Genomic DNA, 20,158 nt, shown 5'->3' on the forward strand with positions numbered 1-20,158 from the left:
TTCTGTATGTAAATTATGGGCCAAACTTTTGGCAAAAAAGAAAATCAGGGACCAGCCATTCCAATTATTTTCCCAAAATTACCAATTTCCTTGTTCAGTGTATCTGTCCACTTGCAAAGATTAGCAATGTAGATTTTTAAATCTTTATTAAGAGGGTGGCCAAATAATGTTCTCATTGACCCAATAAGATGTGCTAGAACTAAAAGCCATTGCTAAGGCAATCTGAAGATCTAATTGAACGAAGATGCTTAAAAAATTGTGCCCACTGTTTCATAAGTGTGACTCCCACAAAAATAATAGAATGAGCCCATATAAACTTGCCTCCGCCTTTAGAAATGTTATGCTCTTTAACAGACTGACCCAGGATCCCACTTCTCACCAGTCCATCAGAGCCCATTCGCCCATGTCCCATGATCCTCAGGGACACATCAACTTCCCAGTGAGGGAATGAAGCATTACGTGTAGTCCACATTGATCCTGCATGGTTTTTCATTGAGGGGACTAGGCGAACTTCATCTGGCCCAGGTAGGGCATCTGTGGAAATAAAGGTTGCCCAAATTTATGTGCAGAAGAAAACCATAACTTATGCACAACGGTATCTTATTTTAGTTGGCAACATTTTAGAAGGGAACACGGAGGTTTGTCATGTCTGTTTCTTAGCCCATTATTCCATGTTTATAAAAGAATGATACCACACATGCTGATATGAATATGAATATACCCTGAAACCAGCATTTCTGGTGGACGAGACACTATGTGTGTGTTTGTAAGCTTTATTATGCACTATTAAGGTACAACGTCCTCATGCAGGAAGGCTCCCTATAAATGCACATTTAAAATAGATGACATTCCAAAAAATTCTAATTTATGCATTTAGCATGGTAACGTTGACTTTTGTTAAGGGGAAATCTACGGAATCTAATTTTTTTTAATTAGGGTACATTTACATGACATTTTAGGTATGATCCGCCAGCAGATTCAGTAGAGCTGTTACAAAAAAAGAAGAATACAAATTGTAAGAAGAGCCCCGAGAGCATATGTAACTTTACATCTGTTTCTATACGGGCCCAAGAAAGGGCATCAACTTCAGATAAAATCCATGCTCTCTTAAAAATAAAGCGGCATCTTTTTCCCCATTAGACTCTGTAGAATACCATTGGACACTGACTTTGTCCATAAGTCTATAAAAGTTTATTTAAATAAGTAGTACAGAGAAAATTCCATTTCTAGAATTTGAATCATGAAAATGCTGATTCCTCATCACTACCAGATATTAGTTGAACTGTTTACCTGGAACACACGGCAAAATAACAGATATTCCTTATCGGAAAACCAACAGGAGGTGTTACAAACATGGCCAGTTTTCATCCGACACCCCCCACAACACATGGCCAGCAAATCCTATCATCTTTTACCAAATATATATTGCATTTGGAACTCAGTTATTAGTTGGCCTCCTGCTAAATTCCAGATTCTCAGAAATGTGTCCAGCGTGTTTGAACCTCTCTCTCTCTCTACAGATTTGAAATTCAGCTGCTCCTGTTTGCACAGAAATTGTGGGATGCTTGGCAGATGGAAATGTGTCCTTATCTATTAACCACTTCTAAGTCTGCAAACCAATAATACAAATGCTGTGATGAGCAATGGGATGCATTTCCCTACAAATGATCCCAAATAAACAGTGTTGCTATATACAATAAAAAAAAACACTTGTGCTGAACACATGCTCTAATGTTAACAACCTTTAAATACCATCCAAGTTTAAGTAACAAAAACAAAAAAACTCAGAAATCATGGGCTCTGAAAATAACTGGGTTTCATTTGGGTGATACAGTGTGGGCATTTACTGCAAGATAATACCATTATAACATTACATCCATCACCATCATTGTTCAAGTGAATTATATGTATTTCCAGAGCCTATGGTGCAAAATTTGTATTAAATTACATAAATGTTTACATAATATTTTTTTTATATCACTGGGTGGTTATTAAACCATAATTTATTGGCACAAATGCAAAAACGTTCATCAGTTATTGCCTTATTTAATATGCCCAACAGCTGCCAGGAGAAGCAGGTGCTCAGGTAAAAGCCCACTTCAACGGGTACAGCCATGTCCCGTGTCTGTTCTAAAAAGGGGTCCCCAAAAATGAAAGCTTTAAACAGGGTTCTAATAAAGAGTTGAGACAGATATTATCTCTCTTTGGATAGTTAACAAATATAACACAACCTTTTTAGCAATGGACACACATACAGTGTTTGCTTAACACCCAACTTAAAATTTAAACAACTTATTAAACATAAATGCAAAGCAGGGCACACAATACGTGTGTGTGTATATATATATATATATATATATCAATTAGTGAAAACGAAATGGGGGGTTACCTCCATACATGTCCCAGAAGGGCACCGATCCATCAGGCATGGTGACGTGAGGTCCCTTGAAACTGTACTTGTACTCAAACCTGCTGTGAGCAGGCTCATCCTGGGCATAGATTAAATAGGGAAGAAGCCCAAGAAACAAGACACAGCTGGGGAAAGACATCTATGAGTTGGTGGTGAGACCTGCTCCTGAGGTGAAAACAGGTTAAAACAAGGGAACCTAAAGATACCACGAGGAGGAGATAAAAAGGAGCAGACCAGGCACCTGCTGATTGGATGGAACACAAAGGGCAACTATAGAACAGCTGGATATTCCCAAGAACTTGCAGATAGTTACATGCGTAGTTCAACATGGAGAACAGGGCAACTTTTCACAACTCAGTTTCTGCAAAGATTATGTTAAAAGTGAAAATGCAAGGATTTAAATGCACACATTTAGTGATACCAAATACATTGCCGCTAATTGTTCTGCTTGGGTGTATAAGCATTAAGAGGAGTAACACAACTTTGCCACAAAGTGGTAGACTACACATACTGACAAAGCAGGACTGATAAGTGCTGAAACATGTAAAACAAATCACCTGTCCTGTAGCATTACTCACTACAGAGTTCCAAACTGCCTCTGGAAGCAACATCATCGCAAGCACTTTGCGTCAGGAGCTTCATAAAATGGGTTTCCACAGCCGAGCAGCCGCACACAATCTGACGATCACTATGCACAATGTCAAGTGTCGGTTGGAGTAGCGTACAGCACACCGCCACCAGACTCTGAAGCAGAGGAACCGTGTTTTCTGGAGTGATCAATCACGCTTCACTATCTGGAAGTCTGGGTTTGACAGATGAAAAGAGAATGCTACCTACTGAAATGTGTAGTGTCTACTGTAAATTTTGGTAGAGGTGGGATAATGGTTTGGGCTGTTTTTCAGGGTTTGAGTAAGGCCTCTGAGTTTCAGTGAAAAATAATATGAATGTTACAGCCAAGTGTTTTCATCCAACCTCACAAATGCTCTTGTGGCTGTATGGGCACAAATACCCCCAGACACATTCCAAAATCTTGTTTCCAGAAGAGGGGGTGGCGGGCGTGCCACCTCCATATTAATGCACATGGTTTTGGAATAGACTGTCCAACAAGTTTAGATAGGTGTGATGGCCAGGTGTCCACATACTTTCGGTCAGAGTGTATTTCAAATTTCCACACATAGCATAACAGTAACTTGTGATCACCACATTATTAATGTTTGAACATGTATACAGTAGACCTTAACCATGTTTTCTAAACAGATGCTGTACAGTTTTAAGACACAGATTTTTTTTTGGCCTTATAAGCAGCATTAAAAAGTGCAATTTAAAAATAATAAACACCCCTGGGACAGAACGTGATAGAGCGGTTACTTCCATAGTGAAAACGCACATTCTTTTACATGAGGAAAGTCCCTGTGCTGAGACCTATGTATACTTCTTTTTGCGGAGAAATCATGTTACTGCTAATGTTATTTGGGTATTTGCTTTTTCACCAGGTGTGTTTGTTAAATGAAATTACCAAGAACCAGGCTAAAGTAACTTTTTTTTTTAAATCAGAAAGCACAAATCTAATATCCTAATATGAATATGCTAAATTTATTCCTTTCTTGCTCCATAGCAACCGCACAGACACTACCCCTCAGTTGAGTACCAACTGGCTGAACTGAACTTTGGGGAACATAAAATTCTATGAATTGCAAGAAAATAGCAAGATAATTTGGAAGATAACAAAACAACAAACATCGGTAAATGAGCCTGAAATTAAGGGTCCATAGGTGTTAGACCTCAGTGTTGGTACAAAATAAAATACCTCCTTTGGATGTGAAGGGATTTTTATTTCCTGAAATGATAAAATTAACCAAAATCCAGCACTGGAAACCTTCTATGATTTGTTATATTGGTTTTATAATTTATGCTCTCTGGATTTGGCATTGTGTCTCCCCACCAACGAAATACCACCGTGGTATTTCATACAAATGTAGGACGAACCCTCAATTCAGATTCCATTGTGAGGCTTTGGCCAGTGTCCTGGATTCTATCTGCGGTGTTTTCGCAGACTGTGCATGTATTGCTATACTGATCGTTTATGACTATGTAATTCCTCCTTAAAGCTATCATCACACAGCTTCGGTCCTATTTAAACCATGTTAAGTGGCCGCATTATAGCAACAATGCACAGTTATACAGGAATGGTATAGGTACATTTTAAGCACTTAAGTAGAAAACATGTCGTATTATGTGTGAGAATTAGGACTAATGATAACCTGGAATAACTAAGGCTTTTTTGTTCCAAGACCAACAAAACAGAATTTACTTTACATGATACACAGCAGGTATGACCAAGTCTTCGGTGAAACCACAGTTTATATTTCTCATTTGCAACGAGTAGTGGACTAGTGGAGATAGTCATCCAAGTCGGCGGATCAGTTGCCATTGCACAGTATTATACAACATAATGTGTGTTGACGAATGAAATACCTGTGATAGACTCCAGACTTTGTGTCCAAGTGTTAAGAGATTTGCATTTAATCACAGTATTGTCTAAGGGAATTGATAAATTAAATATATATCCTCAGTTATGACCCAATGTCTGATGCAAATGGAAAGTCATGGTATTCAGCGAAGTAGTAGGTTTTGACATATTATTTACAAAGTACCAAGGGCCATAGAACAGTGTGTAATATCAAATTGTTATTTTTTCTCCTTTATTGCAATGTAAATCTTGTATGTCATCTTCCTTGGGCTGAAGACAAAAGGTGAAGGTATATTTTGAAATACTTGACACAAAAAAACGGGCACTGGCTGCCATAATGATCTAAAGCCCACTACTGAAGCTTATTTCCCTCTGATGTTACAGAATCAACCCCAAAATGTAGGTGTAGGAAAAAGGCAAATAAAGAGTGTGACGTCAACTATACCAGCTACCAAAAATGGTCCACACAATGGAACAGGGTCACCCAAATGGAATGGTTTATTACACTTTAAATCCCACCAAATGCAGCATATACATGTGTTTAAAGCACTGGACAGGAATGAAGAAAGGAAAGGCCTTTGGAAATGAAGACACAAGACGGCATGCACACAATTGCCACACGATTAAAGCCAAGCGTTTCCTCCTTTTCCGAGTGATTGTATCTCCTTGCCCTACCCAACTCTTCTGTCTTTGTATATAATAAAAATAAGATTCGTACTTCAGTAAAAGGCCTTTGCAACAGAAAAGGCAAACAGATTATCTTTGTGACTTATAACAAAATATAAAAAAAATATATATGACAAAACCCTTCCTACACCACCCCCCCACTCAAAAAAAAAAAAAAAGTGAATAAACTGAAAAACATTGTAACCAAAACACAAGCGCACAAATGAGACGGAAGTTTGGAGGCTCTTGAGTAAAGAGGCCTTGCCTACAGGATGCACTCTTTCCGCCAAACGCTTCCCCACCATGCCTGAATAATACTGAACGGCATACAGAGTACACAAAAAACACCTGACCCTGAACTGCCATTCCTCTCCCACATTTAAAAAAGGGATATCTTTTCGAGTTAAACAACGAACTTTGGAGGTATGTTCTAATGTGGCTCAGGTGTGTTCCCTCCAAGGATTCGGTTTCAACAAAGTAATAGTCAATTTCAAACAAAGAACTGTTAATAATTCCACACTGAGATGTTCTGGAAAATGTGGCCTAAAATACAAGAGAAGTGCAATATGAGTCGTAAGAGGACTAAGGGGGTGAGATGTCTGCTATAAAAACCATACCCTATAGAGGCCTATCACAGCTTTTGGGTTTAACCAATTCCCTGAGCAAATTTTGATGATGGGTCTAATACCAGCAATCCTGCCGAAAAACAAAACTAAAAACATGAGTGAAAATTGAGTGTAAAATGAACCTTTATGCTCATCATGCTCCATGCCCATTAACTATTGATGTATGTATGCATTAACAGTACTCGGTGGCACTCATTGCATCACCTTGAAAACAGGTTTCCAGATTATGAATATCTATGTTGTGCGAGACATGGGGGTGCATTCACCCTGTCTGAAATGTAAACATTTAGCACGAGTTGCTTGCTTCCCTCTATACCAATAATTATCTAATACAGCCCCCAATCACCTGCACTTCTCAATCTTTAAAGAAAAACCTTCATGTCGATTTATGTAGCAGGAAGTGTTGAAATGAACACAATCCAGCGTTTAAAATCTTGGAGAAACATGTTTTGGAAAGGGTCAACGACAGCTTCTTAAAAACAGATTATTTATAAGCGACCCATGTGTGTACGTTGGTGGAGAACACCAAATTAAGGGGTGCATGAGGGCAGTAAGTTATCGGGGGTCGCCAAACACGGTTATGGAACACAACGAGGGTTATGTATAAAAAGAGATACCGGCGCAAAGTTTAAAAAGTCGTCTTTTCACCATAGTAAACAACGATCTGCCCAATCAGTTGGAAAACTTAATTTCTTGCTACTGTGATTAGATGACTTTATAAGAGTCCACCTTTTTTTATACATAACCCCAAAAGTCTCATGGTCCTAATAAGAGGAGACAAGGAAAATTAAAACATACAAAAGCGATATCCAAGCTACACAAGTCTGTATAAACACACACACAACGAACCAAGGTATAGACCAGCTGTATTGTGCAGTGAAATGTGTTGCCGCCTACTCGGCCAGTGAATAGGTTACCTGAACTCTAAACTAGTGGCGGGTATAGCATGCTTACCAAAACGGCAGCACAAGGTTCCTCTGAAATGTACAGTGGGGATTATTAATGCAGCTTGTATTGAAATGTCAGTGTCCTCAGTTTTTTTTTTCTTACATATGGAGACTGCATTGGGTTTAAAGGAGTATAACAGAGTGTCTGTAATTAACATAGCAGGTACATTCTGAACTTGAGCAAATCCATCGAAACCATGGAATACTCCTCGCTGTTGGAGGCAAACAGCATTGTTTGCAAATACAGGAAATAGACAACAATCAAGAGATTAAAAGCATAAGAACTCAATAGGTACTGTACCATTTCCCCTAGTTTTTAACAGGCATCTCCGTTCACAGCCAGCCTGGTGTGTCAGTTTATATGAAACCTATTAAATAAGGCAGACAAGATACAGAAGTGCCTGCTCTGTAACATGCTTTCTTTTTCTGTATTAATGACAACACAAGAACAAAGGCTTTCTTGTTAGGCCACCTATAGTCGCAAAGGCAGCCCAGAGACCACCTTCTCTTTTCAACGTATCAATATCGCCTCCATGCCTAATGTTAACCGTTTTTTGTACAACGTACAAGAGGTGGCAAAAAAGAGGAGAAACATAAAAATTTGGCAGCAAAACCATTTAAGGACTCGTCGGCATCCTTCTACAGACTAGCAGGATAGTTCAGTCTTTCTGGGCACGAGGGTGGCAGGTAGTAGAAGGCAGGGGGTTTCCAGGGTGCCCAGTATGTATACTGTACACACATTTGCCCTGTTGGTGTCTGTTTCCACATTCTTGATATGGCTAAGTCTCTCTTCTTGCTCCACAGTGAAAGCAGACTTCTTTTAGCCTTATATCTGCTTCACTGAAACAACTCCTTTGATATGCTCTAGCTGCTCACGTAGCTTTCTGAAGGATGGTCTCTGGTTTGGGTCCAGGTGCCAGCACTGTTTCATCAAATCATACACAACTGGAGAACAACCGTCTGGGGCATCCATCTTGTATCCCTTTTCTACCTTGGGCACCACGTCTTTAAGGGCCTGGGATGAAATTAAGCAGGGTTAAAAGACCAGCAAAAGAGTAACCTTACACATATTTTAAGAAAAAAAATGATGGTTTATCTCAAAGCAGCATGCTGCAACCAACTACACTAACATATAGTATAATATATATTTATATTTCGCTACCAATCTTAATTGAAAAGATAATGAACTGTTCAAGACATTCAAGGGGTTTGCATTTACTGATGGAAGAAGCCCTGGTGTGACCACACAATTATTACTCAAAGGACCTTACAACCAATAGCACTACTTGTGAGGAAGGATGATATAAAAACAAAACACACACACACACACACACACACACCCTACAATGGACACCAACACCATTTATGCAATGCCAGTTGTCATAAAGGTTTTGGCAGCCAGCGGTATAAAGCATTAGCAAAGCACTGCATATATTTCAGTGTGTTGACTGGACCACTTGGGTGCTGCTTACTATTTAAACGTATAGGTCGCTAAAATTATATAGGTTTTGGCAACACTAGTATAACTTATCAGTATAACTTATTATATGGAATGCTATCAGAGGCCCCAAAACACTAAAATGTATAAAATGGTAAATATATTTTCATAATCAACAGGTATGATTTCCCAAGAACCTACTTTTCTATTGCTATACCCATAATACAATGGCCATTTTCAAATAGTATGCTCTCTGCCAAGATCCAGATTCTAGAAGGTAGCCAACTAGATAAGATAGCCACCAAACACTTACAATGCGTGGATAAGGCACTCGCCCAAAGGAGTAGATTTCCCAGAGCAGGATCCCAAAACTCCACACGTCAGACTTTGTGGAAAAATTCTGCAATGAAAAGAGCATGTATAACTAAGGAGAAGCAAAGATACAAGAAGTATGGCTTCCTGGTAAAACAGACAATACTTACCTTCAGCAAACACTTCCTCTATAATTCCACCCGTATCATCCAACTTTTAGTCTACTGGGTATCTGGATTAGGGCAGTGACTATACATTTCAGGTTCACCTATACCACGTGGTTTCCCCAGGGAACAACATGGAGGCAGGAAGAACCCTGTATCTAACATGAAGACACGCTATGCAAGGTCTCTGTTAAACCCAATACGTATGAATAAGGGGACCTAGTCCTGACTGGGTTGCTTCTTTTTTATCTGGTCAGTAAGTTTGTTCATGTGGTTATATATAAAATGGTAAAAGGATGAGAGAACATCGATTAGAAAGTGTTTCCTAGCCAATGAATATATAAATTGTATTGCAGTGGATTTTAGGATTCCTGTTCATGTCAATATCAATTACGGATTCACAATCCGCAACTGAAATGTAGTCTGCCATTGTAAAATGATTCTTAATGTACAAGTTGTATTATTTGTGAAGAACATGCTTACCTTCTCTCGCAAGGCCTCAGGGGCTGTCCATTTCACCGGCAGCTTGCTAGTGTCTTGTATGGCAGACGCCTCCTTGGTGAGGCCAAAATCGCTAACCTTGGCTACATTATCATCAGAAACCAATACGTTGCGTGCAGCTAGATCTCTGTGAACAAAGTTATTGGCTTCCAAATATTCCATACCTTCTGACACATCCCTGTACAAAGAATAGTAAATAAACACATAAAATAAAAGCAACGTCACAAAAACGTAATACAATTTAATACTGAAGGGCTGGAGACGGGTTGCTGCTTTTAGGTATTGTTTTCAAAAAGTGAACATATAGTGGCAAATGCCCAAATCAGACAGATTTAAATGGGCGACTGACTCAATGCAGGGCAGGTGTTGGCAGAATAAATCTGGCAGGGTTTATTTATTTCTATAATTATGCAACTGCTATGTGCAACACAAAAACAATATGCACAAAGATACCCTTCCAAAATAATATGCCCAAAGATACCCTTCCAAAATAATATGCACAAAGATACCCTCTTCCTTTCTTTTATATATAAGCCTTTTGGATACTGCGTGTGGGAACTTTTGCTGGATCCATGTACATATTTTTGTGTGGTTTTGATTGTATTTAATTTGGAACATTTTGGGGAGTTTGTTCCTGTGTCTTTGCGGCACCGCCTCACCAGAAGGTGTAATATTTATAGTCAATTAGAATATTGCGCTTCACTTTTTTGTATTTTTGAGTAACAAACAGAACTCCAAAATCTATGTATCTTACTAACTGAAGTCAAAATGTTCTGGCTATGGATGCAATAATAATAATAATTTGTCCTGTGTTCTCTTCTCCCTGTTTTGGCACTACGGCACAATTACTAATCTGGCCAGCAGAGTGCGCTACTGTAAGAGTTTTAGTACATCGAGTTTTAATCAATTAGAACGTCCTACACCAAGTAGGTTTTACAGTACTTACAGAGAGAATTTGAGTAGACATTCACCCCCCAGCACTGATCTTCCTCGAGATCGCAAATAATCCACTAAACTGCCCTGGAAGAAGCATAAAAAAAATATTTTGAGCTGGAATTCCCACCATATTTAACTAAATATTGCATCGAAAAATAAATCTTAAATGTAAGGTCAAGGATCAGTGATAAAAAACGTTGAGATCCCCGTTTAGTGACATATGACAGGTAAACATCTATACAGTCTGAAAACATGGTATGTTTGTTGTGGAACTTAGTACTAGGTAATACTTTTCATAAGGATTTTTACTTGCAAAATGAAAAATACTTTCTAAGCTTGCAATGCAGATCATTATCGGTACTAAATAATATACACACACACACACACACACACACACACACACACACACACACACACATATATACATACCGTATTGGCTCGGATATAGGCCGCCCCCGTATATAGGCCGCACCCTAAAAGTTTGGTGCTTTTTTAAAGAAAAAGTTTTTTTCTTTAAAAAAGCACCAAAAAAAACATGCTGCCACTCTGCCCCCCCCCGAGATATGCTGCCACTGTCCCCCCCCAGATATGCTGCCACTGTCCCGTCCCCCCCCGAGATATGGGTTCGGTGGGAGGAGGACAGCATATATTCGAGCCAATACGGTATATATACACAGTTTCATTATAGAGGCCAGGTCTGCCCTTCTCATGGGAGAAAGCCACTAGGGTTTACACTTAGGTTGGAGTGTTTTTATCTCACAGTAACAACCAGAATTAAGGAGAATACATTCTGGCCTCATGTGCCCTAGCTTAATGAATCTCAACAGGCTAAAATCCCTAGGTGTAGCACAGAGGGGATCGTTAATGTTACCTTCGCCATAAATTCTGTGACGATGAACAAGCTGCTCTTGTCTTCAACAATTACACCCAACAACCGAACCAGATTCTTATGCTGTAGTTGCCTGAAACATAAAATAACAGTTGTTCCTTCTGGCCTATAAAAAAAATAAACCCGTTTATGAACCCCTTTCACTCACGTCATAACCAGTGCCTCCGCTACAAATGCCTGCGCTGTTGCGTCATTCTTGATGCATTTTACGGCAACCTTCGTTCCTCCATGCTCACCAAGCATGACATCTGCAATAACAGAACAATGGACAATGGATATTAGGGTCTCATACACAGACACTGCGCTTCCATTGCACTCAACATGTGGGGAAACAATAATCACACTATACAATGGGAGGACAGTACCATATCCGCAGCAGAAATATGTATAAAGCCTGGAAACCATATTTAAAAGTATGCGGCAAGACGACATTGTGCCAATTTATACATAACCCCAGCGTTTACAAGTCATTATAGAGTGCATTTGATTTGTACTGTACCTTTTAATGCGCAGTCGCTGAAAAACTAAACGTTTGACTTTTTTTTTCTTCATTCAGTGTTCAGTCCTACACTACATTACTGTATTCAAGAGAGACATGTTTTGTTTCTCATTGTTGCAACAAACTGAGTTTATCTGTAGATCTGGAGGTCACTAATGTAGGCAGTCCTGATCGTCCGCTTACATTCCAAACTCAATGCCACACTCATTTATAACAAGTGCAATGCTTATTCCAGTGAAGTATCGTTTCCTTATATTTTATACTACTATTAAAAAAGTATCCCTTAAAATACAAAGGTAGTGTAGTAATGCAACATGATGCTCATCATGATGCTTGCGGGAAACAGAACAGCTCCGTCTTAACCACCCAGACAAAAGTCTGGGTCTAATGAAAGTCTATGGAGGAACGGTCTTCCTTAGCATTGCCATGAGTAAAGAAAACAGGTCACCTAAAACATAATGTAACTGTCTACAATGGCAGCCTCCAGGTGTGCAGCTAAAGGACATTTTCTAATTGTAACACTGTAAGCCCCATGGAGAAGATTTGTTTGGCACAGGTATTACATAATTCATATATATACGTTCTTGCGGTGGAGAGCAGGGTGGGCCAATGCTCCATTCCCCTTCCAGTGGAAAATCCATGCTAGCTGGTCTCTCCAGGCCAAGTTTCGGCACCAGGATTTCAAAAGTCTGTATGCGCGACTATTCGTCGCCAGCAGGGGGCTCGTCTGCCATCAACCAATGAAGTGCAGGTGCACTTCATTGGTTAATGGCAGGGGAGGCCGCCCCATCCGGCAACCAATAGAGTTGCTCATATGGACCTTTAAAATCCTGGCTCCAAAGCTGCTGCGTAGTGCGTACCGCGCGTTAACCCCGTCTAATTAAAACCCTGAGAATGCCCCAATTAGGTGTTAGGATTACTTTTTATGATTTTGTTTTGGGTTGTCCGATTTTGTGCACTGCCGCATATTGGTGTTTCCGAGTCTTATTGCCCTTGAAGACCATGTTCATGATCCCTAAAAGTGACACTTATGGTCCTCAGCTAATAGGGTTTATCACATAATGTATGTTTAAGTTTGTATTTTGCGGACATATTACCTCCAAATTCGCCTTTTCCTATAATCTGCAGAAGTTTCAGGTCTTTCATCTTCAGGGCCCATCCACCTGAAACAGTGAAGCAGATAAGGAATTGTGTACGGTAGTAAAAAACAGAGAGCTATAGACGGAATAAGTCATAGGGGTACTACACAAGAGAAGCAGGCCAGTGAAATGAGAAAAGTGAACAGGAAAAAAAAAATTGGAATTGGTAATACAAATGTTAACACTCCATTGAATGCAGAAACTGGATCCCATAGATGCAACAGACCAACGTATACAAAGTATTTAAAGGAAACGGCCACACTAATCACAATCAGCTAAAAAAAAAAAGCTGAAACCTACTCCGAGAGAACTCATCTTGAGCAGCCACGGTCCCCTCCATCAGCTTCGGCTTCATCAGCCTAGTACATAGTCCATCGGCATCGTTAGTGTAGTGCTGAAACAGACGGGATAGTACATATTTATTTCATTTAACTCTATATTACTTTTTCTTCTACATATAATCTGTGCACCTGGACGACTTTTAGTGAAGACATTATTAGGCACCCGACACATGCGGTCTAATAAGTGAATTTGTCAATCTATCCAAATGAACTGCTTCATGACTGTTCTAAAATGTCCCTTTGTACTAAAAGCCATCAACACCTGTTAGACAAGCCATGGTGCTCGAAGCAACAAAGTATAGGGGGTTAGCAGCGCAGCATAGAAGTTTTGTAAGTTAGAGAAAAAGTACATTTCGGAGAATGCAAAATAAGAAGTCTCATGCTGCTGTCAATGTTCAATTGATGGCCTTTGGTATTATTTTGCTGGTCTTCTAATGAATTGTGTCCAGAACCAAGTCATTAAGGTTCATTAGTCAAAAGAAAAGGCTGAGACACGCAACATATGAATACACCCGACATTAAATATTTGGTTGAACATTACCTCCACCAACTGCATTAGGTTATCAAAGTATGCCTCTTCATCGATGGTCAGCTTTCCGGAGGAGTAGATGATGCGGTAATGTTCCACTTTGCCCTCGCAGCTCACACAGAGCGTATAGTCTCCAGGATAGTTGGTACTTTCCCGCACAAGGAACAAGCCTGTCTCTGGGGGGTACAAGAGCCGCTCAGCCTGCTCCCTGGTTATCTTCCCATGAAACCATCTACAAGAATGATGATGGCAGAAAATTGGGGGAAAAAAAGAAAATAGTTTTAGCCACAAAGATTCACTGTTTGCATTACATATTGTCCCTTTTACCAAACCATTGAGTAAACAAGCATTGACGTAGTTTACAAAAGGTTGTTTATGACGAACTTACTTAATGTGCTATTCAAAATAGAACGGTCACGAATAATAAAAGTACTATATGAAATAAGGAAGGAAAGGAAACCATTACAATTTGCATGTCATCTAATTTAGAACCAAGGATTGGCCCGCTCACCATCACAGAGCACATTGGTAAAAGAATATATTTCTATCCGCGTTGATGAATCAATATAGAAACTTCTTGTGCTAACCATGAATTTATAGTCGTATCCATGTGCAGGTGTATCCTATTCAAGCAAACAAACTTTCCACTTCGTAAGGATGACTAGAGGTTCCTCACTTAATAAAACCAAGTTAGATACGATTATGTGAGACCCGAGTGCATCTCAGATACACTTCAGCTTTGGCAAACATCTCAGAGGGCTCTTATTGATTCCGTCTAAAGAAGAGCCCTCTGATGTACAGAAAGCTTACTTAATTTTACATCTTTTTCTGCGTTGGCTCAATAAACAGGTAATCAACTAAACTTCAACTAAAGACTTCACTTACCTATTGCTACAGAAATCCTCTAACATTAGTGACGGACAACCTTTGGCACAATTCCCAATTACTGCATGTATTCTTTAAAGAATTGCAGCTCCTATTAGAGCTTATAAATGTGCATACATTTATACATTTGCTGAAGAAGGTCCTTATAAAAATAGCAGTATCTAAGTACAGTATACTGTATTTGCTTGAATAAAACACGTTTTTTTCAGAGCAAATGCTTGGAATCTGACCACAAATAGAGTTCTGACTATAAGAGTAAGATCCAGATCCCCCGCAGCGCTGCAGGGGACCTCGCTCCTCCTCTCATTTATTAAATATGAAAAAATAGTTTACATGAATTAATATTTACTAAACTTTTTTCCTATAGGGTGGTCTTATAATCAAGCTTTTTTCCTAACTTAATATTCAATTTTTTTTTGGGGGGTGATCTTATAATCAAGCAATATATGGTAATTCAAATCAGAGGAAAATAATCTTAAAATGTATTTTTCTTACAGGGGATGGCTGCTTCTTTGATATGACATTGAATACACTGCAACATAATTTACATTTGAAGCACCACATGCCCTGCTAATACGAGTAATACCACAGTAAGGGTATCCAAGATACAATATCAGTGAGGGACAACAGCAAGATAATCCATTGTATTCACTGGGGGTTATACACATAACTTAAAGGTTATAAAAATAGTGACAAACTTTGGTGCGATAAAAAGAAATCATGGAATTTTGTTTGGGTGGATCAAGAGAAACCGAGGCAGAGTTATGATTTAAACGTAGGGTTCTTAACCTGTGGGGTACGTCTCACACCCACAAGAGGCGTGAGTCATAAGATTTTTCACAAGGGAGGTGCGACACCAAAAATGTTAGGAACCACCGATAGACGATCGAAATACTGGTTATTTTACACATGGCAACTGCTAGAAATGCCACAAATCTTACCTGAAAAGCTTTTGACCCTCTATAAAGTTTTAGTCATTAAGCAGGAAAGACACAGACCATTTTCTAAAGGTCTGCAATAAACACATTTTGTGCTAGTAGGGCAACCCTGAGTTTTCAGCAAGTAGATATTCTACATTCCAAAAATGATTGGGATATATCAACAAAGGCAGTATATTTGTACCATGTATTTTTATTCTGACATACTATTATCCTTTATTTACCGTATTTGCTCGATTATAAGACGACCCCCCAAATCTGAATATTAATTTAGGAAAAAAAGAAAAAGCCTGAATATAAGACGACCCTATAGGAAAAAAGTTTTACCAGTAAATGTTAATTCATGTAAACTATTTTTTTTTAATAAAAGCTATGATTGAGAAAAATATTTTGGTTTTATTTCCTTCTATTTTCCAACCTGCCCCCCCCGTTATGCACATCTGCCCCAGAAATGCCTTATACCCCCTATATGCCACTGTGTCCCATGATATGCCTTTTAACCCTCTAAATGCCACTGTGTCCCATGATATGCCTTTTAACCCTATATGCCACTGTGCCACATGATATGCCTTTTAACCCTATATGCCACTGTGCCCCATGATATGCCTTTTGACCCCCTATGTGCCACTCTGCCTCCAGAAATGCCTTATACCCCTATATGCCACTCTGGCATAAAGGGGGTTAAAAGGCATATTATGGGGCAGAGTGGCATATAGGGAGATTTAAGGCATTTCTGGAGGCAGAGTGGCATTAAGGGGGTTAAAAGGCATTTCATAGAACACTGCCTCCAGAAATGCCTTATACCCCCCATTTAACACTCCCTCCCTCCTCCAAACTTACCAGTGCTTCTGACTCCCCTGTCATGTAGCCGGGGCAGCGTGTAGATTCTCAAAATTCTACTTCAGAGAAGCATACCACCTCTGTAGCTAGACAACTTACGCTGCAGCCGGAAGGAGGTGTGGCTAATAGTGGGGGTTGTCTGCGTCCATCGCGCAGACCTTACCCGACTGTCAGAGAGAATTCCCCGCACCAGTGCCAGTGCCGCACCGGTGCGGGGAACTCTGATCTCTGACAGCCGGGGAAGGTCTGCGCGATGGACGCAGACAACGCCCGCTGCTAGCCACGCCTCCTTCCAGCTGCAGAGTAAATTGTTTATGCGAAGTTATCTACACGCTGCCCCGGCTGCACACCGGGGGCTCAGAAGCACTGGTAAGTGGGGCGGGGGAGGGGAGAGGAGGATCCAGGTAGGTGATACCAGAAGCCAAATGAGTTTTCCAAAGGATGATGTGTAATGAGAGAACAGCAGATGTCTTGCTAGAGAAGAAACAATAGATATGAGGCGATAAAGTAGAGAGCTGTATCTTGTATACCTATAGAAGAAAGTGAGTCAAGAAGATCCAAGAATACTAATACTCCTGGATCAAGATGATCCAGGAGTATTAGAAGGGGGGAACCTTTTTCTTCGGCACAGTGCAAGATCGGATTTGTTGGAGCTGTGTCCGTAGAGTGAAGGGGTCTGAAACCAGACTGTAGACAGTCAAGGAGAGAATTAGAGAGGGGGAAGTGAAACAATTGAATGGAATATGTACAAGGAACATAGAGGCAAAAAGAAGGACAGAGATAGTGAGGTCTATCAGACGGGTGGAGTCTAAGGAAGATATTTTTTTAAGAATGGGGTGAATAGAGCAGGCTTTGAAGGGAGTGGCAGGATCTTGGGCACTGAGAGAGGTTTGTGGTGTGGGTATGGAGGGACAGAGAAGAGATCTGCAGGTGGAAAAGGGGCGTTGTGGGTTAAAAGGGAGGTTTTGAGGGTTGAGAAGTAGAGTTGTTTAGCAAGAGAGAGATTGGGAGTAGTTGTAGGAGCGTACCATGAATTTGCAGTGCGTAAAGTCTTCAAATGTCAAAGGTGAAATTCCGTGCACAATGCACCTGAGATACACTAGCAAATAAGAATAATAAACTACTGCGAGACTCACATTTTCCTTTTATACATACAATGTCTGCAAAAGATTTGCAAATCAGAACTAGTCTAATTCTTTTTGCCACATCAGCATGCAGGCTTATTTTACAATGAAACATTTTCCTTTTCTAATGTGAAGACTTAACCATAATAGCAATACTACTGACACATAAATGTAGAGGAAAGCACTATGCGTTAACATTTCTTTGTGGCCCACTAAGTCATTTAGAAGAGCAGACAGACAGTCATGTAGGTTTCACACAGGTATTGGATGCTCTACCTGCGTGTTTAATAAGATAGTCTTTAGACAGTACTCACGGCATTAGGCTCAGCTTGGTTCCACACTTCACACCTTCTCTCTTCTGTACATAGTTGGCAGGGATAAAACCAACATGTCCATCTTTGTTTTTTGCTCTGTACCAGTTGGTGTCCTGCAGAGACCATTAAAAAAAATGATCGACTAGAATCACCTGAATCATATAGAGCAACATTAACAACTCTCAAAAACAACAAACATTAATAAAAGTGTTAACATAAGTGCCAAGTAGGGCATTAAACAGTCTATGCATTGCATCATTGTTATGGTTGCCTCAGATATGCGTGTGGGTTAACTCGGCTGAGAATAAACAGAGGCAGTGTTTTGAAAAAGTGAGCATTTTATGTGAAGAAGCCTGAATCTCAATTATTACTATTAGCCTTTTTATGCAACAAATTAAGTGGGCGATCTGGAATTAGAAGTTTGTCCGCCGTTACCTTAGTCACCGCAACGATGGTTAGAACCTCTCCTTTAGTAAATGGAAGGTCCTGGTCAGTTTTCCCATGGAAGTCATAATTAGCAATGCATTCTGTGCCAGTCTGCCAAACACTCTGAGAACAAGTCAAAAATACAGTGATTTAGTAACAGTGCTGGATAGCAAACAGATTTTACAATTACAATGCAAGTTACAGAGAATAAGTGACTGTGACTGATTAATTGAGTCCATTAAAACCAGAAGTAAAGAGACCGGGCACATCACAGACAAACCACAGTGTTGAGTATACCGCGTGTTAGTAGGAAGGTGAAGGCGTGTATTACCTGCATCACGGACATGTTGGGAGGGGGGTCTGGAAAAAGTGTCTCAGAGTGATGTTATGCTGCAGATTATCATCAGACCTGTGGGAGACAAAGCATAGACTTTTAAAGACACTTTATATATAGGATAGATTCGTGGAAACTCTTTTTTTTTTTTTTTTTTTTTTTTTTTTTTGTAAATATGTTTTTATTAAGTTTTCAAAAAGGGGAACAGAAATATAAGGGAGTCCAGTAGTAGAACAAGAAGGTACAAATACTGAAAAAGTACCCGGCGCAGCGGGTCACGAACCGTCAAAAGTACAAAGTACAGAAGCACGAGGAAAACTCCCCGCAAGGAGAGTCAACAGTACCCAAAACAGGACCTCCCAAGAAGGAAAAAGACAAGAAGAGAAAGAAGAGGAGGATAGAAGACCAGAAAAAGGAGCAACAGAAGAAAAAAGGGAAAGGTCGTGGAAACTCTTATACCCATATATAAAAACTGTGTGTAGTTTAAAATAAAAAAAATAATAGTTGAGTAACAGGGAAATGAGATGAAATAATGAAATACATTCCATAACTTCCTGGTTCAGTAGGTTTGTTGACCCAATTACAGTCACAGAGAAGACTTTGGAAGAGGTTCACTAGGGAACACTAAGAGATTCCAACTATAACCGCTCAGTCCCACAGCGTGGGAATAATACTGGCTCAACTCCCCATCACATTATCTGTTGTACTTGCTCAGTTATAAGATGAGCAAGTAAAAATATCCTGGGGAAAAAAATCCAAGTTGTCGGTTATTAAGACCTCAGATCTGCGAAACTGTTAAGCCTTTTTTCTTTCATTAAGATTAAAGGTTTGGGGGGTCGTCTTATATAAAGCAAAGGGGGTAATTTAGGATGACTAGCATTACTACAGCTTTGTCACAGAGAACCAATGAGCTTATGTTTTCGCAAGACCCTATACATTGTTTTCTTGTTTCCAGTACAGGAAGCTAATGATCATACCTGGGCACTCTCTGGGTTTGACCCAAAGTGTCTGGGTGAAGCTCTGCTCCACTTCACTCATTTCACCATGCCCACTCCCCTCAACTCACTACTAATTAAGGCATGTCCCACCCCATGCGGGGGGTAACACAACCTACATGGCCAGTTATCTCCAACCCTTCATAAAACAGCTCCTTCAGAAGAGCGAGAGCTCTGGGTAGCCTGCCATGGGAAGTTCCCAGGCACGTTAATGATGGGGTCTATGTTTTGCTGCACAGTTAATGTCAATGTTTGGCTTTGCTTGAGTTTTTCGGTTTGACGGCTCCTGAATTGCAGAGGTCGTATGGTGCACACTTGAGTCCTGAACACAGACAGAGGCGGTCCCTTCTCAGACATAGTCTATTATTAGTTCCTATTTGGCACAAGAATGTGCCGACTAGTTAAGCCCGTTCCATTCTCCAGGACAGTTTTGTT

The 20,158-nt window shown here is 40.0% G+C and overlaps 2 protein-coding genes across 2 annotated transcripts in view; both read right to left on the minus strand.

Annotated features, from left to right (window-relative positions):
* The window catches only part of LMAN1L (lectin, mannose binding 1 like), a 31,266-nt gene extending 28,699 nt beyond the window's left edge, over positions 1–2,567 (minus strand). The window contains exons 1-2 of the mRNA XM_053462595.1: positions 2,390–2,567; positions 380–534 (exon numbers count right to left, since the gene is read on the minus strand). Of these exons, the coding sequence (XP_053318570.1) occupies positions 380–534; positions 2,390–2,549 (315 nt within the window). The 5' untranslated portion in view covers positions 2,550–2,567. The remainder of the gene's footprint in view (positions 1–379; positions 535–2,389) is intronic.
* A 4,950-nt stretch (positions 2,568–7,517) lies between these two features.
* The window catches only part of CSK (C-terminal Src kinase), a 30,546-nt gene continuing 17,905 nt past the window's right edge, over positions 7,518–20,158 (minus strand). The window contains exons 2-13 of the mRNA XM_053463418.1: positions 18,726–18,803; positions 18,404–18,517; positions 17,969–18,081; positions 13,880–14,099; positions 13,298–13,391; positions 12,956–13,021; positions 11,508–11,607; positions 11,342–11,432; positions 10,481–10,554; positions 9,517–9,712; positions 8,871–8,957; positions 7,518–8,134 (exon numbers count right to left, since the gene is read on the minus strand). Coding sequence (XP_053319393.1) covers positions 7,946–8,134; positions 8,871–8,957; positions 9,517–9,712; positions 10,481–10,554; positions 11,342–11,432; positions 11,508–11,607; positions 12,956–13,021; positions 13,298–13,391; positions 13,880–14,099; positions 17,969–18,081; positions 18,404–18,517; positions 18,726–18,740 — 1,359 coding nt within the window. The 5' untranslated portion in view covers positions 18,741–18,803 and the 3' untranslated portion in view covers positions 7,518–7,945. The remainder of the gene's footprint in view (positions 8,135–8,870; positions 8,958–9,516; positions 9,713–10,480; positions 10,555–11,341; positions 11,433–11,507; positions 11,608–12,955; positions 13,022–13,297; positions 13,392–13,879; positions 14,100–17,968; positions 18,082–18,403; positions 18,518–18,725; positions 18,804–20,158) is intronic.

Source organism: Spea bombifrons, chromosome 4 (genome assembly GCF_027358695.1).
Source record: "Spea bombifrons isolate aSpeBom1 chromosome 4, aSpeBom1.2.pri, whole genome shotgun sequence".
Lineage (NCBI taxonomy): Eukaryota > Metazoa > Chordata > Amphibia > Anura > Pelobatidae > Spea > Spea bombifrons.